Here is a 20,105-nt window from a genome sequence, read left to right as displayed (position 1 = left end):
GGAAGAAGGAAGGGGGGGAAGGAGAAGATAGAACTTCTAAGTTATTTGTTGGAAACAATTATGCTTGTTTTTCTATAAAAGTGCATATTGAAGGAGAAATGGTTTTATTTTCTTATGAAGAACTCTGAAGCAGAAATCCTGATAAAAACTAACCACTCATTTTGAAGAATCTGTTGACAAGAATACGGTGATCTGATTTCAAGCCATTTTTTTGTTGTGGCCAGAGTAAACATTTAGGTTGGAGTTACTCCTGTCACTCATTCACTTTTCCTGAAACAGACTTGTTTCAGAATTATGATTCCTACTAAGGAGAGTCAGAAATAGCAGTTTTTCTTCTTGGGGTCAGAAATGGCATTTTTGAAAGTTTTGTGGATACCACAGACAGCTAGATAATTGGTAAGGTTTATGCAGTTGCTGTTGTGGTTCAAAATATATTTCTCTCTTTTTTTTTAAAAAAAATTTCATTTATTTTGGTGAGGCAGTTGGGGTTAAGTGACTCGCCCAGGGTCACACAGCTAGTAAGTGTCAAATGTCTGAGGCTGAATTTGAACTCAGGTCCTCCTGACTCCAGGGCTGGTGCTCTATCCACTGCACCACCTAGCTGCCCCTCAAAATAATATTTCTCAACAGTGAAAGCAGTAGGACAGTAGGTAGGGCCTTGGGCAGTTTATCAGTCATCTTGTCTGCTGAATTTCAAACTTTCTCCAGGAGAGACAAGTAGGAGACATACTGAGAAAAATGCCCAAGGGGTGCTGAAGGTAGAAATCACTAAAATAAGTGAAGAAAATCGCAGTCTATAAATCATTTCATAAATGTTCCTTAAAGCCCTTGATCCATCCTTACACTTAAGAACTTTCTGCTAATGACTTCGGTAAGAATGGGCTTCATTCTTGTCTTCAGCTCTCAGCACAGTAGCTGGCATATGCTATGTGCTTAATACCTGGTGATTGATTTGAGTCCTAAAATCCTCACACTCTGGTCATCTTCTTGCACTCAATTTTCTACCTCCTGCTCCCATGCTAGAGCCTTGGGCTGGACTTGGAGTTACGAAGACCCAAGTTCAAATCTTCTTTCAGACACGTACCAGCCATGTAACCTTAGGTCCCTTAACCTCTCACAGCCTGTTTCTTCATTTGTAAAATGGGAATAGTAGCAACTAAAGCACTATATAAATCATAGTCAATTAATCAATCAACATTTATTAAGTGCATACCATGTGTTAAGCACTGCTAAGGGAATTGATACAAAAAGAGGTAATGGACAGTTCCTGGCCCTCAAGGAACTCACAATCTAATGGGGGAGACATTATGCAAACAGATATACAAAACAAGCTATGTATAAGATAAATAGGAAATAATTAGCAGAAGGAAGGCACTAAAATTAAAAGGGGTTAGGGAAGGCTTCCTATAGAAAGAGGGATTCTTGTTGGGACTGAAAGGAAATCAGGAAGTTCAGCAGTCAGAGCAGAGGAGGGAGAACATTCCAGGCAAGGGGAACAGCCAAAGAAAATACCTAAAGTTGAGAGATGTGGTGTCTTGTTTGTGAAATAGCCAGGAGGGAAGTGCCTGGTCCCAAAATTAATATGTTGCATTCTAGCCATCTTCTTGCCATGTCCCCTTCATGTACCATTCCTGACCACCCCTGCTCTCTTTCCACTTCCTTTAAGAACAGTAATCACAGGGGCAGCTAGGTGGCACAGTGGATAGAGCACTGGTCCTGGATTCAGGAGGACCTGAGTTCAAATCCGGCCTCAGACACTTAACACTTACTTAGCTGTGTGACTCTGGGCAAGTCACTTAACCCCAATTGTCTCACTTAAAAAAAAAAAAAAAGAACAGTAATCACTCCTAGAAAGGACAAGTTAATCAATTGCCCATGGCTTCCACCTAACATTTGGTTGACTTCTCAAATAAAAAACAAACCCATTCTGGCTGCCACTTCCCTATCTATGTTGTCTTCTATTAGAATATAACTTGCGAGGGTAGCTAGGTGGCGCAGTGGATAGAGCACCAGCCCTGGAGTCAGGAGTACCTGAGTTCAAATCCGGCCTCAGACACTTAACACTTACTAGCTGTGTGACCCTGGGCAAGTCACTTAACCCCAATTGCCTCACCAAAAAAAAAAAAAAGAATATAATTTGCTTTAGAGAAGGAACTGTCTTATTCTACTTGTTCCTCTAGTGTTTAGCACAATGCCTGGAACATCGTAAATGCTTAATTAATGTCCATCCATCCATCTATTTTCCAAGTTTGTAAAGTCTGGGGGAAGGAAGACTATGTACAGCTGTAACTTGGAGTTTAAGCCCAGGCATCGGATGTGCTCTAATCTATATAACTCTCTGATTTCTGTTTACTCATTCGCTTGGATAAATGGTTTAACTCACTCTGCTCCATTACTATGGTCTTTGTGTAGGTAGCATTTGGTATGGGGACAAACTCTGAAGTACTCCTTACCTGTTGAGGGACTTCAAACAGAAAAGACAGTATGAACCCCAAAACTCAATCCTCTAGACTAGCAAAAGAGAGCAACAGATCCAATCCTAGTCTGGTATGCAAACTCTGAAGAGAGAATAGGAAGCGTAGCCACCTCAGAGGAATCAAAGTATTCCTTGAAGAGGGCCGATGAGATTCCATAAATATCAAGATATGACTCCTTGGGAAGATTCACCTTTAGGCACAGTGTATACAATTTATATGGGAGGCATCCACGCACGCATGCGCGCACACACATGCATGCACATGCACACACACACACACACACCCCTTACCTAGCTATCCTCTATTAGATATTACGTTAATCTTAGAGGCAAAACTTTGCCATTCATGGATATTCACAAATGACAAGCAAGAATAAAATGGGCTGAGAGTCAGAAGAACTATTTTAAGTCCTTGCTCTGGCACCTACTAGAAAAGTAATAGGAGGGAGAGAAGAGAACAATCAATTTATTAAGCACCTACTATGTATTAAGCACTAGACAGAACGGACCACTGATTCCTTTAATAGAGGCTGTTTTAAAGGTATTTAGCAATTTCTAAATTATATTCCCAACTGGGAGGAAATTTTAATCACTCTTTTAAAGAAAGGACTAGAGACAGGGATACAGTGGCCTTCAGTTTGAGAAAAGCAGCTCATTAACTCATTTTCTAGATCAATCTTTTAAAATGAAAGAAAGAATGCCCATTATATGGTAAGCACTAGATTTTTTTTCAGATCTTTTGTTTTCACATTGCCAAGATTTCTTCTTCTCAGAATGACATTCCCTATGACAAATATTTTTTTTAAAAAGAGGAAGAGAGGGGGCAGCTAGGTGGCACAGTGGATAGAGCACCGGCCCTGGAGTCAGGAGTACCTGAGTTCAGATCCGGCCTCAGACACTTGATACTTACTAGCTGTGTGACCCTGGGCAAGTCACTTAACCCCCATTGCCCTGCCAAAAAAAAAAAAAAAAGAGGAAGAGAAATAAATACAGCAACACTGATCAATACACTGAAAAAAATAGACGTTTCACACCTGTGGACCCCTTCTTACTGCCCTGCAAATGTCTTATAGCTGTTTTGGGGGGCCACGCCTGTTCTTTGTAATTTTACAAAATTAATTTTTGATTGTTGTAGTCATTGTGTATACTGTTTTCTTGGCTCTGTTTACCTCATTTGGTATCAGTTCACTTAAATCTTTTTATGCTTCTCTGTATTTATTGCTTTTTTCTTAAGCACAGTACTATCGATTACATTCATTTACCCAACATAATGGACATTTACTTTGCAGTTCTGTGCTATCACAGAAAGTGCTACTACAAATATCTTGGCATTTATGGAGCCTTTCTTTTTGTTAATAATCTCCTTGAGGTATATGTCTAACAATGGCCCTAAGTCAAAGGGCATGATCATTTTAGTAATTTTACTTTTATAATTCCAAATTTCTTTCCAGATATACAACTTTTAACTCCACCAATAATGAATTTTACTGTTCTTGTCTTTTTACATCCCACCCCATCCCCTTTTTTGCCATCTTTGCCAATTGGCAGGGCTTGAGGTGAAAGCTCAAGGTTGTTTTGGTTTATGTGTGTCTCTCTCAGTGATTTGGAGTATTCTTTCATGTTTGTTAAAAGTTTGCAATTCTTCTTTAGAGAACTGTCTGCTCATTATCCTTATCCATACCTACCTTTATTCCTCTAATTTCTTTCTCTTGTTTTATTGATAGCATTTCTAGAACTATATAAAATAAAAGGGAGACCAGCAGGCATCCTTGCTTTATTTTCTATCTACTGGGAAAGTATCTAGTGTACTGCCATTGTATATGACGTGTTTCATGATGCTAAAAATGTCTCTCTATGACTATACTTTCTGATTTAGACTTTTTAAAAAAGCATTAATGACTTTTATTTTATTAAAGCCTGTATCTAGTATCTAGTGAGAAAATCACATGGTTGTAGATGTTTTTATTTTAATGATTATGTTAATTATTTTCCTAATATTCAACAATCCCTTGAAATAAATCCAACTTGGTTATAATGATTTATTAGATGAATTATGGTAGTGCAACAGGATATTTAAAAAGATTTAAAAAATCATATTCATTCAATGATATTGGCCTACGATTTTCCTTTGCTATAGCCTTCCCTAGTTTAGGCATTGGAACTACATTTGTCTCATAAAAGGACTCTGGTAGAGTGTTTTCTTTCTCAGTTTCTGAGGAAAAAACTGTGTAGTATTGGTAGTTATTATTTTTGAAAAAGTTGACAGAATTCTGCAAATTCATCAGGACCACGACTTTTTTCCTTTGGTAGTAGTAGCTTTATGGCCATTTCTATTTTCTTTTCTGAGACTGAATTTTTTTAAGGTTATACAAGTGTAGTCATGCAAAACATTTCCATGTTAATAGTGTCTGAAAGAAAACATAGACCAAAAAAAAAAAATCCTCAAGAAAAATAAAGTAAAAAAAAAAAGTATACTTCAATCTGTATTCAGACACCATCAGTTCTTTCTCTAGGGATGGATAGCATTTTTCATCCTAAGTTCTTCAGAGTTGTCTTGAATCATTTTATTGCTGAGAATACCTAAGTCACTCATAGCTGATTATCTTACAATATCGCTGTTACTCTGTACACAGTACATTTCATTTTGCATCAGCTCATGTAAGTTTTTCCAGGTTTTTCTGAGAGCATCGTGCACATTGTTTCTTATAGCACAATTTGTTCAGCCATTGCCCAACTGATGGTGAGACTGAATTATTTAATGCCTTTGAAACACTTCTTGATTTTATCATCTGAGTTTTGTTGGCACATAAATGCAGAATAGGTTTTGGTAAATTTCTAAAAAGTTTCTTCAGGTTTTGTTGTGATTTCACCAAGTTCATTTTGTTGATTTGATATTCTAACTTCTTTTTAATCAGCCTGGCTAGAATTATTAAATTTATTAGTCTTTTAAAAGGACCAGCTTTTAGTTTTTTTTTTTTAAGTGAGGCAATTGGGGGTTAAGTGACTTGCCCAGGGTCACACAGCTAGTAAGTGTTAAGTGTCTGAGGCCGGATTTGAATTCAGGTACTCCTGACTCCAAGGTCGGTGCTCTATCCACTGTGCCACCTAGCTGCTCCCAGCTTTTAGTTTTACTAGTTCTGCAGTAGTTGTTTCCAGTTTACCAACTTATTTCTCCTGATTTTTAAGATTTCCTTTTTATTTTTTCCTTTTGCTTATTTTGGGTTTGTTTCTAATTTTTTTTAAATGTATATTCAGTTCAAGAATCCTTTTGAAAAATTTTGCTAATGTATGTATAACTATATATATATCTATATCTATATATACACATATATGTGTGTGTATCTATCAATCTTTCTATGCATCCCCCACCCCACACACTGGGATTGCTTTATGTGTGTCTCAGAAATGTGGTATGTTGTCTCATTATCTTTGTCTTTCATATAATCAATTACTTTTTTTGACTTTTTCCTTGATGCTCTAGTTATTAAGATTACATTATTGTCTACATTTAGACCTTTCTTGTGTGCGTAATATAATGTTCATTAATATGATGTTCACTTGTGTTATGGTACATAAAGAATACGTCAATATTCCTGCATTTTTGTATTTATTTGTAATTTATATCCCAGTATATAGCCAATTTTTGTAAAAGTGCCATGTGGTGATAAGAAATATGCAAAAAAATTCTTTGGTTGTCTTATTGAGAAGGTACCATTAAGTCCTTTAGCTCTAGTTTCTCCAGCAATTTTTTCAATTCTATAATTTCCCTTTTGCTTATGTTGTATTGGATGTTAATTTGCTTATTGTTGTATTGGGCTAGCTCTGAAACAGGAACATTAAAGTCTCCTCCTGTTAATGTATTAGTATCTTTGTCTTTGTGCAATTCAGTTAATTTTTCTGTTTACTGATCTCTTTCTGTGTATTCTGAACTTTTACACTTATTCATGGTCTGTATGCTTCTTTAACTTCTTTGTGTTCCACATCAGTTTGAGTTTCCTCTTCTAAATAATTTCTGTTACTGCCTTTGTAGATCATCCTTTGACTGTTTTTATGTGCTTGTGCCTCACTCACTCTTAGAAGTATCAATTTATGGGGGCAGCTGGGTGGTGTAGTGGATAGAGCACCGGCCCTGGATTCAGGAGGACCTGAGTTCAAATCCGGCCTCAGACACTTGACACTTACTAGCTGTGTGACCCTGGGCTTAACCCTCATTGCCCCACAAAAAACCCAGCCAAACAAACAAAGAAGTATCAATTCATGCTCCATGACATGAATTTCTCTGTGTCTCATAGTGTGCAGGTCAATTCCATCCCCTGCCTCACCACAATAATTTTCTTTCTCATTTGCCACATGACTTCTCTGGGCCTATGTTCTACCACATTTCTGGATGCTGGATGCCTGCTTGAAGGAAGCTCTGGTTTCCCTTTTCCTTAAAAAGGATGCTGTCCAGGAGGTACAAGACTGTCAGAGGAAGCAGGCCTCCAGTGTACTAAATCCTTGGAGATTAGACCATTTTCAAGGTTGACATTAACCTTATACAGATTACATCTCTCCTCCCATGGGAATGCTCTTCAGCTATACTTCCTCTTCATTTGGGAAGGAAGGAAAAGCATTTATTATAAGTGCCTACAATGCACCAGGCATTGTGCTAAGTGCTTTGCAAATATTATCCTATTTAATCTTCATAGCAACACTGGTAGGTAGGTGCTATTATTATTCTGACAGTTAAAAAAACTGATGCAGACAGAAGTTAAGTGACTTGTCCAGGGTCAGTCACACTGCAAAGAAATATCTAAGGTCTGATTTGAACTCAGGTCTTCTTGATTCCGTGCCCAGTTCTCTATTCACTGTGCTATCCTATGACTTGGGTGTGTCAAGATCTTCTACTTTCTCAGTGCCACTCATTCTCCTGTATCTCTTCCTGCTTTGAGACTATAGGAATTATCTTTTCCCTTTATTGTTTACTCATGAACTTGACTAGAGTACATCACAAGAAGCTTATAGTATAATGGGGGAGATAGTATTTTGGAGGAGTGGTTGTCAGGCAGGGGTATTTTGGCTTGGAAAGTTCCAGTGGAGCCACAGAACAGAGACTCTCTAGTTGCAACATCAGTACTGATTTAATTATAACTACAGAACTAGAAAGCTGGGATAGGGTGGAAGGTATTCTAAGGCAGCTGGTAAGAAGACTGGGCAGGAAAGTGAAGCATGGATGGAGTTGGTTTAGATACAATGGGTCACTGACACATGAGGAGAGGAGCTATAACTCGTCTTCTTTTTACTAATATACTGTACTTAAATAGTTTGAATTTTTTAAAAAACCATTTTATAAACTTACTTTCTTATGTTCAGTATCTCACTTTGTGTTTTTTTAAAAAGCAGAGAAATACTGTAAAAATTTTAATTCCACAAAAGCTAAGAATTATTCAAAATTATATTGCAGGGTCAGTTTAAGAGGAACAGAGCTGAGTGGAGGGGGACCTCCTAGCAGGGATGATATTTAGATAGCAGAGAAGTTAGACCCACCAGGGAGTAGGAGCTGAAGTAAGAACTGAATTAGTCTAATCTGGAGATACCTGCCAAAAGATGCTACAGAAGGGCTAGAGATGCTCATTATAATGCTTTAATATTTTAATAGAATAGTGGTTGCAGAAATTTTAAGTTGTACCATGCTGATTTTTGAGCTATTTGGTGAAAATGGCAACAGTTGGCATTCTTTGGGACCCAATTTTTACTTCATATTAGGTTACCTCTGCTTCAGTTTAAATCATTTGATCAGAAAAATTATGTCTAGTCTTTTAAGAAATTATGAATTAATATTAGAATAAGGACACTCTCGAAATGCTGTGTATTGTAGATAGTGCTAATCTTGGAATCACGAAAGCCTAGGTTCAAATCCTGCCTCATATACTTACTGTGTGAACTTCAGCAAGTCACTTTACACCTCATTGAGCTTCAGTCTCATCTCCTGTAAGATGAGAATAAGAGCGCCTACCACAGAGGATTATTTTACAATATAAAAGTGATATCCAAACCTTAAAGTTCCCTGTAAATATGAGCTATTATGCTTATATTCACCTCAGTAAACAAAAATTTGATACTTAAAGAACCAAGATGCCCAAGTTGTTTGATTTGACAATGAAAAATAGCTGAGATTTTGCATTTTTAAAAAGTGAGTACTGAGTGATGCAATAAGATAGTTATTTTAACATCTTCAATTTAGCCATGAGAAATTAGCCTAAAAAAGCTATACTTTTCTTTCGTCCTTTATATGTTGATCAATTGAGTAAAATTATGAGGAACATTAAAAAAAATTCAAAATCCTACAATGTAACTAAAATTTAATTGAGAAGTAAAAATTTTGGTGTATCGGAGTTCTTAAATTCATGTAATTGAAGTCACTGAATGCCTCTTACATGAAGCACAGATCTTCCTCTGAGAAGAAATCCACTTTCTTTTTTGGTGAGGCAACTGGGGTTAAGTGACTTGCCCAGGGTCACTCAGCTAGTAAGTGTTAAGTGTCTGAGGCCAGATTTGAACTCAGGTACTCCTGACTCCAGGGCCAGTGCTGTATCCACTGTGCCACCTAGCTGTCCCAAGAAATCTACTTTTTAAAAGCTTCTTTAATGTATCGCAAACTGCCAAATCTCCTGGAATCCTTGAAGATTAGGATCATTATTATGTGATCAAGTAGATAAGATGATTTAAAATATCAGAGAAGGGATGTAAAACATTAACTAGTAGATACAGAAATGTTAAGATTGTGTTTATTTTAAAGGTTATTGGGTCAACAATAACTATACAAAGCACATTACAAGATTCCATTGAAATAAGGAGAGTCTTTAAAATGGGTGCTCAATAAGCATTTATTGAGCAAATTCAAAATTTTTCAATTTTCTAAGAAGCAATTAAGTAAGTAGGGAGCCCTAGTGGTTGAAACATTAAAATGAAAGCTTATGAGATAAATTTAGAAGAGAAACTCACCAATTTCAAAAACAATGCAGACCCCATTTAAAATAGTTTTTTTTTAGACCAATCCACTTTCAGAGAAATGGAATTTATTCAGGATTAATTAATAATGTAGTTAAACTTTCTGCCTATAAATGACTAAATTTAAGATTTATTTCTTACCAGTTTTTGAAAGTTGTTTAGGAGTAAAACCTTTGAGCTGATTAATTAATATTACATTAATCTAATTATAGGCTGTAACATTAATCTAAATATAGGCTGAACTCTTCCAATACCTTGGTTGAGTAAAACATGAGTGCAATCATAATTATTTCCTTTCAGAGACATCTCATTTTAGGGATGTAGTCTATATTTGAGAACAAATTTGGAAAGAAAATGATGGTGATATCATCAGTTTTTGTTTTCACAATGTGGTGAGCACAGAGAAGAAACTTAATAAATAAATCTTGTGTGTGTGAAGAAATTCTACTTCTACAATTAAAAGATGAGTTCTAAGTTCAGGGCAGGTAGCCTATACATTTTTTTTTAATATAATTTTTTGGGGGGGGGGCAGGGCAATGAGGGTTAAGTGACTTGCCCAGGGTCACACAGCTAGTAAGTGTCAAGTGTCTGAGGCCAGATTTGAACTCAGGTACTCCTGAATCTAGGGCTGGTGCTTTTACCACTGCACCATCTAGCTGCCCAGGTAGCCTATACATTAACATATATTGTCTATGCAGTTTAGAGAACTAAGTATTTTTACTAACATCAAATAAAACCTATTTCCAATAAAAATGGAGGGGAAAGGAACATTAGGCAGATTATAAACTTATGCATAAAATCATTTTAGAAAAAGACTCATGAAATAAAAAGCAAAGCTAACCCTGGCATATCTGAAAGAGGATAAGATCGGAGTTCTTCAATTGAAATCATGGTCAATGATTAAATATTTAGTATAGATTATAAGACCATGTCTCCCTTAAATTTGCTTTTAATGTAGATTATGGTAAAGGAACAAAGCAGATAATCATATTTTCATACAATCCCCATTAAGGGGAAAATGAGATGTTTTAACAGGGCAAGTTAAAAGCTGTAACTTGAAATCCATTTCTTAATGGAACCTTTCAGTCTCTGAAGTGTCTCTCCCTCCCACAAGAACTCTGACACTAAATTTAGTCACGTTGCCATATGATCACAGAATCATAGAATGTTAGAAGTGGAAAATCCTTAGAGATCACAAGTTCATTTTACAGATAAAGAAATCTTATTTGATTTGCAGACATTTGATTTCTTGTCCAAATCTTGTCCAGATTAGCAGTAAAAAAAACACCTCCTATATTATTTGTGTTAGGCAGTAATCATTTTGTGATTGTGTACTACTGTGTAGTATTATAGTTTTTCTTCAAATATATGCACATGCTTCACATATTCATATGTATTTTGTGTTTGTGATATAGTTATTTATGTTCAACAAATTAATATTTAGGGAACTTTTGGCTAAATGGAATAGCAGTAAGGCAGTTGTTAAATTTTAAGCAGGCCGGCCTGATCCAGAAAGTGCAGGATATTCTTCTGCTAACAGGACATATTCACGGCATGTTGGGCATGTACTTTGTTCTTTAAGCCACTGCTCAATACACTGAAAATAAGGGGAAAAAATCCATAAATACCTCCGCGTAACATTGCTCTCTCAACCCTGCTGGAGTGGGCATTTCTATTGACATTTAGGCACAGTGTTCTCACAGCCCAACAAGCTGATGTCCCTTCTGAGCTCACACCTAACCTAGATGTCCAATGCTCCCTATGTTCCACAAGCCTTTTCTGTCCAGGCAGGAAGCACACAAGAAGTTCCCAGAATAGCTTCTGCCTCAGAATTAAGATGACTTTATCAGGTGCTGACACTCCGAGTTACTTTTAAGGCTTTCTGGACGCTGACTCATGGCCTTGCTTTGACTACACACTCTCCCTGGGGGTCCTAACCTCTCAGTTTCTCCTTGTCACACCTGTGAGATTCTCTGGTCTAATCCACCTAGAAGGATCTGATGAAACTCTGGATTACAGCAACCCCTCTCTAAATTTCTAGTCTCTGTACCTGTTTCACAACTTTCAGTAAGTAAACACCATGGCCTCTAGCCCCGATTCCACAAACTCTTAATTGATTTGTCTGAGGAATGGCTTCATTCTTCTGACTTGTATCCCTAATCCTAGCACAAGACAGGCACTTAATAAATAGTTGCTGATTAACTAATTTACACCAGTAGCATCTATCTATACCCTGGCCCCTTTCAGACTGGTGGACTCTCAGATTTCTAACCTATTCTAGTATTTCTATCTTATTGCTATTTGGGTCTCTGTATAATAATATTAACTAGTATTTACTTATGTAATTTTTATTATTAACTTATGAACATCAACATTTCCACTTATAAAGGAAGACAAAAAGAGGACTGTATTTTCTTTTCTAAAACATAAGTAAAATAATTGCATAGAGACCCCATCTGTTTCAGTCTAGTAGTATAGGTGTTGGATTAATGCTAAATAATAATTACTGACTATAACATATGGAAAATTTTGTATAAACCTTGATGGTGCTATTATACACAAAAAGCCTCAATCCATGGTAGTTAATCTGATCCAGTCTAAGAACTTCACCAGTTTCCACAACAAAGAACTACAAGAGAGCATGATGCTGGAGGGAGTGGGTTAAAATCCTAGCCTTGTCCCTCATTACATACAAGGCCTTGGGAAAGCAACTCAAACTTTTAAAGTCTCAGTTTCTTCATTTATACAATGTGGGGGTGGGACTTAAATAAACTTTAAGATTCCTTCCTAGTTTAATCGCTTTGCCCAATATCGTTTACTATACAGACTAGAACAAATGCATGCTTGAATTCTTTTGTATATAAAATATATTTACAAACATATTTTAATTTGCAACTAATTTTTAATTAGAATTGATGAAATTTATAATGGCAAGTTAGGCATTTGTTTTGCTTGACCATGCATGTTTATAACAAGGATTTTATTTTTCTTGCTTTCTCTATGGCAAGGGGAAGAAGGCACATGTTTTTGTTGATTGAAAAAAAAAATGAATTAAAAAAATCTGTAGTGGAACTTTCTGCCCTAAGCTTACTTAACAAGGCCTCATGAGAAATTTATCAATCATAGAATTTTGCAACTAAAGATGAGCTCAAAATAGCATCTGGTGCAAGTCTCTTATTTTAGAGCTGAGGAAACAGGTTGAGAGAGCTGAAATGAAGATCACATGGTTAGTTAGAACCACATGTTCCAGATCAGCCATCCTCGCTGTGTAGATCCTAATGTCCTGAAAACAGAGCATTTTGCTATCTGGGAGGTTTATAAAAAAAGACTGTTTTCGAAAGACTTAAAAGAAAAAATTAGTTTTTAAAAAGTTTAGAACACTCAGATGCAGAGATGCATGTATGACATAAATGCGCATCTCCCCAAAACTGCCTCCATTAAAGAAAAAACTTAGAATGCCAACAGTTGTTCTTGAATAAAATAGAGATCATACCCATTTATGAAACTGGTGCCCACAATCCATCTCACATACATGTTCCTGGCTTAGCTCTTCATAGCATATTATACAGGGATCATCAGTGGAGGCCTGGGGAAACAAAGACATTCAAACACTGAAAAATAACTATAACATACATTTGTTGTCCAGAACTTTTCTCAATGAAATAAAATGTCATAATACAAATAACATCAATTTTTCAATAAAAGTTTAAGGGCTGAACAGACCAAACCTAGGAGTGAAAGTTTACAGCTGGGCTGAAAACTTTCTGTTACAAGAATTCTAAGAAAAAGAACAACCACCACCACCCCCCTACAGAAACCCAGCAACAACAAAGAACTATTTTTTGCTTATTAGAAAACCATATAGTTGTATGGGAAGAAATAAGAAGTGAAACTCACAGGAGAATCATTTGATTTTTGCCACTTTGACTTGGAAGGTCCTCCCACAACTACCCATGGCCTGCTGGCAACTGCTTGAGAGGCTGGGACTATGGAGGGACTGGGTACTGATACATTTTCTGCAGAATGTCTACGACTAGAAGATTCGGCTGTAGCACTTGATACAGTCTGCATGTCGTTTCCTTGAACTACCTAAAAAATATTTAGGAAAAAAAAGGAAAACCACACAAAGCAATAATGTTACAAAAAACATTTTCCAAAAGAGAGTTTACGGCTTCTTATATTTTAAATTGTAGTATTATTATTACAAAAATGCATGAGAATAAAATAAAAACCACTTACTATATCTGTTTGAAATACTGACCGTTTTTTTATTCTGCTCATCTAGAATAAGTTCTGTCACACTTCTCACAATTTCATCAGACTCCAAACTTGCATGTGTGGCTCTGTCTTGATTTTGTACTTTTTGGATAAAATTCAAAAGTTCAACACTGAAAGGGAAAGAAGGTGGTACCACAGGAATAGCAGTCAGTGTTTTGAATTATTAAGGCAGTAGTCATTAAAAAAACATTTACAAGCTACCTATTTTGCACTTCCTCTCCAACTCTGCTTCCTGAGGTCCCTTTTTTCCTTCAGGATGCAACTTAAACACCACCTTCTATGTGAGGCCTTTCCTGATTCTCCCAACAGGTAGTTGGTTTCCTCTTTACCTTGTATTTACTTACTTTCTATTTATTTGTATTTGTCCTCCTTATGTTCATTCTGCAAATACTCATATACGTACATGCATCCCATGTTAGAATCTAAGTTTCTTGAGAGTAAAGACTGTTTCCCCCCAATGCCTAGCATAGTGTCTAACATATGATAAATGCTTAATAAATATAAGATGATTTTGGAAGAAAGACACTAGTAGCTGGGGCATTAAGGAAAAGCCTCACACATGAGGCTTACTATAATACTACTACTTATTACAGCAAGTACGTGGCAGTTGATCTGGACTGGAAGAAAAGGTAGGGATTCTGAGAGTGAGAAGTGAGGAAGAAATAGATTCTCCAAATGGGGGTGTAATAAGATATGGAGTGCTTTGTATGAGGAATAACAAAAAGGCCAGACTGCCTAGATTGCAGTGTATATACTCAGTCAAAAAACATCTGTTCTTCTACTATGTGCCAAGGCACTGTGCTAAGCACTCTGGATACAAAAAAAGGCAAGACAGTCCTTTCCTTCAAGGACTTGACAATCTAATGAGGGAGACAGCATGCAAATGACTATGGACAAATAAGCTAGTGGATAAATAAAAAAAATTATTAAAACAAAGAAGGCACTAGAATTAAGAGGATTTGGGAAAGGCTTCCTGTGGATTTTAATTGGGACTTAAAGGAAGCCAGGGAAACCAAGAGGCAGAGATTAGAAGTGAGAACATTCTAGGGATGGGGGACAACTGGAGAAAATTCCCGGGGCTGATGGATGGAGTGCCTGGTTCCTGGAACAGTAAGGAGGTCAGCGTCACTGGATCAGAGTCCATGCTAAGGAGTAAGGTGTAAGAAGACTGGAAAGGTGAGGGGTGCAAGCGGGTAGGTTAGGAAGAGACTCGAACTAGTGGCAGAAAGCCACTAGAGTCTATTGAGTAGGAGCATTGGATCTGTGCTTTAGGAAAATTACTTTGGTGGCCAAATGAAGGAGGGGGTGGGGTGGGGACCTGAGAAAGACAGAGCCGTCCAGATGTCACTGCAGTAGCTCAAACTTGAGGTGATGCGGGCCTGCATCAGAGTGGTGCTAGTACCAGAGTCAGAAGGAGGTATATTTGAAAGACAATCCATAGATGAAATCGACAGGTCTTGGTAATAGATTGGATATGAGGTGAGTGATAGTGAGAAGTTGAGGATGACCCCTAAATTGCAAGCCTGAAGGACTAGGAGAATGGTATTGCCCTCATCAGTAATAAAGAAGGTGAGGAGAGGAGAGGTTGGGGGAGAACCCATCTTTTTTTGGATAAACTGAGTCTAAGATATCTATGAATCATCCAGTTCAACTCCAGTTGGAGTTATGAGTCACCTATTCTAGATGGCTTTTTAAAGAAGTTTAGCCAGAAGGGCAGAAGAGATATAAGACAACCATGAGTGGAGATGGAAGCATCAAAAAAATGTTTTTTGAGGATGGGGGAGACATGGGCATGTTTATAGGCAGTAGAGAGGGAGGGTTTCAAGATAAGAGCAGGGATGATGGAAGGGGCAATCGGCTGGAGGAGGTGAAATGAGATGGGATCAATTGTATAAATAGAGAGATTTGCCTTGGTAATATGAGTAAGGTCACTTCTTCATGTGACACAGGGATGAAGGTGGAGATAGTGGTAAAAGGCACATGAGTGACATAAACTGAGTAAGAGGAAGCTCAAGGTGAATGGCCTCGATTTTTTCTCTTAAGAAGCAACGTTGGGGGCAGCTAGGTGGCACAGTGGATAGAGCACCGGCCCTGGATTCAGAAGTACCTGAGTTCAAATCTGGCCTCAGACACTTGACACTTACTAGCTGTGTGACCCTGGGCAAGTCACTTAACACTCACTGCCCTGCCAAAAAAAAAAAAAAAAAGGAAGAAGAAAAAAAAGAAGCAAATTTCTTCAGCTGAGAGGGTGGGGAAAGGGGAAGTCATGGGAAGTTTGTGGAGGGATGAAAAGGTTTGGAAGAGCCACTGTGGAAAGTAGGAGGCAGTAAGGGCCCAACTGAGGGTGTGTAACAAAAATCTGTAATGAACCTAGGCAGAGCCATTGTGTGGTTTTTCCCTCTCCCTTTTTGTTCAGCAGCATGTGTGTAGGAGCTAAAGTGGAGGATGGTGGCAGTGATCCAAGGCTGCAGCTTAACAGGGTGCAATCAGTGAAATGATAAGGGGGCGAGGGACTCGAAAGGAGGACAGTATAAAGTTGAACTGGTTCACTGAAAGGTCAAGGTAAGGAAAAGAGGTGAGAGTGGCTAGTGGTGTGTGTGTGTGTGTGTGTGTGTGTGTGTGTGTGTGTGTGTGTGTGTGTGTGTGTGTGTGTGTGTGAGAGAGAGAGACAGGGAAAGGGAGGGACTGAGAGAGTGGGAAGGAGGAAGAGGACTTGAGCTGAAAGGGAAGGACTTGAAGATGAGGATGAGATCTAGAAGGAAGAGGACCTGAGAAGGAGGAGGAAGATAATACACAGTTAAGACAAGATAAATAAGACTGGCTGGTAAGATGATATAAGAGATCAGTAAGAAAAGAGAAAGGAAGTTGTGTGTGGTTGTCAAGACTTTCTCACAAGGGGAGAAGAGCAACAACCCCAGAGTTGAAAACCACCAAAGCAATTTATCACAGTTATTCTCCCAGGGAACTAGAAGAAAGAATGTCAAAGGATTAACTTTTTCATTTTCAGCAAACATGGAGAAAAGGGATCATTTTGCAGTGACCTCCACAGAGTATACAATATTTGTACTTCTGCCATAGCCAAGTTCTATCTATGTTCAAATTAGACTGTTTCACCTAAAAGAAAAGGTAACAGGACTTCAGGAATTTTTTTTTTTTTAGTGAGGCAATTGGGGTTAAGTGACTTGCCCAAGGTCACACAGCTAGTAAGTGTTAAGAGTCTGAAGCCGGATTTGAACTCAGGTACTCCTGATTCCAGGGCTGGTGGTCTATCCACTGTGCCACCTAGCTGCCCCAACTTAAGGAATTTTTGACTATTCTTCAGGTAATCAGGGAAAATGAAGTGTTCCTTAATCAACAATAGTTTTTACAAAAACAAAACATGGAAATATAAAACTGGAATTTAAAGGTAGCATGACAAAAATGAAATAAAGACGATATACCATCAACATTAATTAGGATGCCTCATAGCTGCTTGGAACCCTAAGCTACTGAAAAGCATATTTTTAGTAATGGTTTCTATTAATAGGAAACAAAACTTTATTAAAAAGTATTTTTTTAAAAATGAAATACCATATGTGAACATGCTTTAGTGGAATGGAAAGTACTGTTATTAAGTGCTTACATGGTTATCTTACATGTTAATTTTTTTGGACTGCATCTGAGATTTCTTCTGTGTAGGGCACTTCCAGTGAAGAAACTCCTTTAATCAATGAAAATCAGCACACCTGCTCTGCAGCTTGTACTCTTAAAGAGTTGCCTGGGGGTACATGAAGTTAAGTGACTTCTCCAGGGTCACACAGACTGTATGTGTTAGAGTCAGGACCTGAATCTAAGTTTCTGCCCTGAAGTCAGCTCTGTATCCATTATTCCACAACTGCCTCTTGCAGTTATTTTAAAAAGATGTGTTCTGTTGACGCATAAAATTGCTAGAAACTTTGTGGTCAGAGGCAGAAAAGACAGGCAACATAGGAGTATGTTCAGGGTCTCCAATTTCCTTGCTAACCCCCCTCACCACCCCACACTATTCTTCCCAATATTAGGTACTATGTTGCCTAGACTTCAGCTCCAAGTAGGACAGGTTGTGGCTACTCATCTTATTTAGACTTTTGGGACAATGGTGTCTGTTTTGAAGGGAACTATCCTCTTCTCGAATCTGTAGCTAGAACAGACCTTAGAGATTCCTCTAATCCCCTTCCTTCATTTTACAAGAAAACAAAACAGAGGCCCATAATGGTGAAGTGAAAATACAACCACTGCCACAAGATACAACCTCCCCTAGAAAAAATGACTGGATCATTAACACAAGGAAGCTGGCCTTGAATTAACTAGGAAAAAAAACTATAAGGAGACAGAACAATGGAAACATCAAGGCACTTAGGCAGGTACCTCAAACCTGTACCCAGTACTAAGGCACCTTAAGTTAAGAGGTGGGATAGATACTAAACCTGGAGGAAAATGGAGGTGACAGGATATCAAGAAACTGCTTCTGGGGAGACTTCACCCACTCACTCCAGAAGATTGGGGTAGGGAGATGATGCAGCCAAACAAAGTCCCAAATAGACAAACTGTTAAAACCTAGAAGAGATCTTATATGACCACTGTATCTAGCTCCATCATTTTATCTTAATAATATTTTATTATTTTCCACTAACATGTAAATATAGTTTTCAACATTTTTATAAGATTTGAGTTCCATATTTTTCTCCCTCTCTTCCTTCCCTCCTCCCTTCCCAAGATGGCAAACAATCTGATATAGATTATATATGTACAATCACATTAAACATATTTCCACATTAGTCATGTTGTGAAAGAAGAATCAGAACAAAAGGGAAAAACTAGCTTCCTCATTTTACAAAGAAGGAGAAAGAGATCCTAAACTTGGTGTCTCAGAACAAGGACTAGAACTAAGGCTTGGAGCCAGATTGATGAGCCTGGTTTGCCAGTCTCAGGGGTGCAAGGACACCTATTCTTCTAGGGAATTTCCACACTAGTAGTTAGTACCTTCCAGGTATACTGTGGTCCTAAGCTCAGTGTCCTACCCCTTCAGCTCTCTGGGAAGGTGTAAGAAACTTGGGAGGACAAAGTTTTGAAGGAGAAAGAAAAATCCCAGGGATGGGTAATCAGGGGCTAACTTTCTCTCTTGCCCTGCTCTTCCCTGAGTCCCTTCCTACATCCCTTTCCAGAACAAACCACACTAAGAGGTATATTTAGAGGCTATTTCCTCTTCTTTGAAGTGGTTCAACCTTTGATCTCTGTAGGACCAGGGATTCTTAAAGTGACCATAGCCTTTCCCCTACAGGATACTTACCACTTTTAATTTTATGCCCAGCCTCATAGCTCTGGGCTTCAGGAAACACTAGGGAAAGAAAAACTAATTCTCCATAATAAGAGATGCAAAGATATCCTAGGAAAGCACAATTTCCCTTTACCATACTTGTGACCTAAAGGGCTCTCTTCTCCATTGTTAGAGGAAAGAAAACTTTCTGGTCACTATTGGTCCCTGTATTACCCCATCTCCCCATGCTGCAAGATGTACCATAAGATATGGTGGACCTACTGATGCTGTCTATCCTGGGGGGAGTGGAGAAACTACAGTCTTGGACTGGTTAACTTCCTTTTCTACCCCAGGTCATGTCAGAAGTTGGGTTGATCCAATACCAGACTTGGAAAGGCCTGAAGAATCTTGGCAGTTATTGTTACTTCATAAACAAATGCCTGATCCTATTTCATTCTCAAATTTGGTCCCCAGACTTTCTGACACTGGACAAAGGTCATACTACCCTGTTCTAGTTATGGCTCTGACTGCTTCTAGGAGGTCTGTGTCTGAAGATGCCATTAGCTCATTTTCAGCTACCACTCCTGATGACCCAATTTTTTAGCTTAGTTTTCCTTATTTACTCTGAGATAAGGATCACTTTATTAAAAAGATGCTTCCCCCCCATCCCCAGATTTATTAAGTGAAGTATCTATCACTCTACACCAGCTTATTCCATATTTATCCATCTCTCTGAGAGGCTGTCTAATTAGGACTAAATTTTGCAACTATTCATCTCTGCAAAAATCAATTATGCCTCGTAATGTAGGCATAAGCTCACAATTTATAAGTAGCCACTGACTGCCATATTATTTGTAGTATAGTATTCCTTAAATAAGAAGAAAATCAGGGGAATTTAATAACATACAGTTCACTCACTAATTAAGATGTTTATACACACAAAAACACTAATTCAACAACAAACTTTTTCATCACACCAACCTCCATGAGTTTTCAAAATATCAGCAAATCAGGTAGGGTAGTACTAAATGTAAATCAATTTGCATCTAATTTTTGAGTTTTGAAATAAGATTATTGTGCATTACA

The 20,105-nt window shown here is 37.8% G+C and overlaps 1 protein-coding gene across 5 annotated transcripts in view; it reads right to left on the bottom strand.

Moving 5' to 3' along the window:
- The window catches only part of TTC3 (tetratricopeptide repeat domain 3), a 186,470-nt gene that overhangs the window by 5,265 nt on the left and 161,100 nt on the right, over positions 1–20,105 (bottom strand). For 2 of the 5 annotated variants that reach the window (XM_043994916.1, XM_043994917.1), the window contains exons 43-46: positions 13,728–13,854; positions 13,364–13,555; positions 12,960–13,052; positions 9,226–11,063 (exon numbers count right to left, since the gene is read on the bottom strand). In XM_043994916.1, coding sequence (XP_043850851.1) covers positions 10,956–11,063; positions 12,960–13,052; positions 13,364–13,555; positions 13,728–13,854 — 520 coding nt within the window. In that variant the 3' untranslated portion in view covers positions 9,226–10,955. Of the gene's footprint in view, positions 1–9,224; positions 11,064–12,959; positions 13,053–13,363; positions 13,556–13,727; positions 13,855–20,105 lie in introns of those variants that run through there. The other 3 variants (XM_043994921.1, XM_043994919.1, XM_043994918.1) reach the window with 3 other exon arrangements.

Source organism: Dromiciops gliroides, chromosome 3 (assembly GCF_019393635.1).
Source record: "Dromiciops gliroides isolate mDroGli1 chromosome 3, mDroGli1.pri, whole genome shotgun sequence".
Classification (NCBI taxonomy): Eukaryota; Metazoa; Chordata; class Mammalia; order Microbiotheria; family Microbiotheriidae; genus Dromiciops; species Dromiciops gliroides.
The sequence above is the reverse complement of the archived record's forward strand: the minus strand, read 5'-3'. Positions and strand labels throughout refer to the sequence as shown.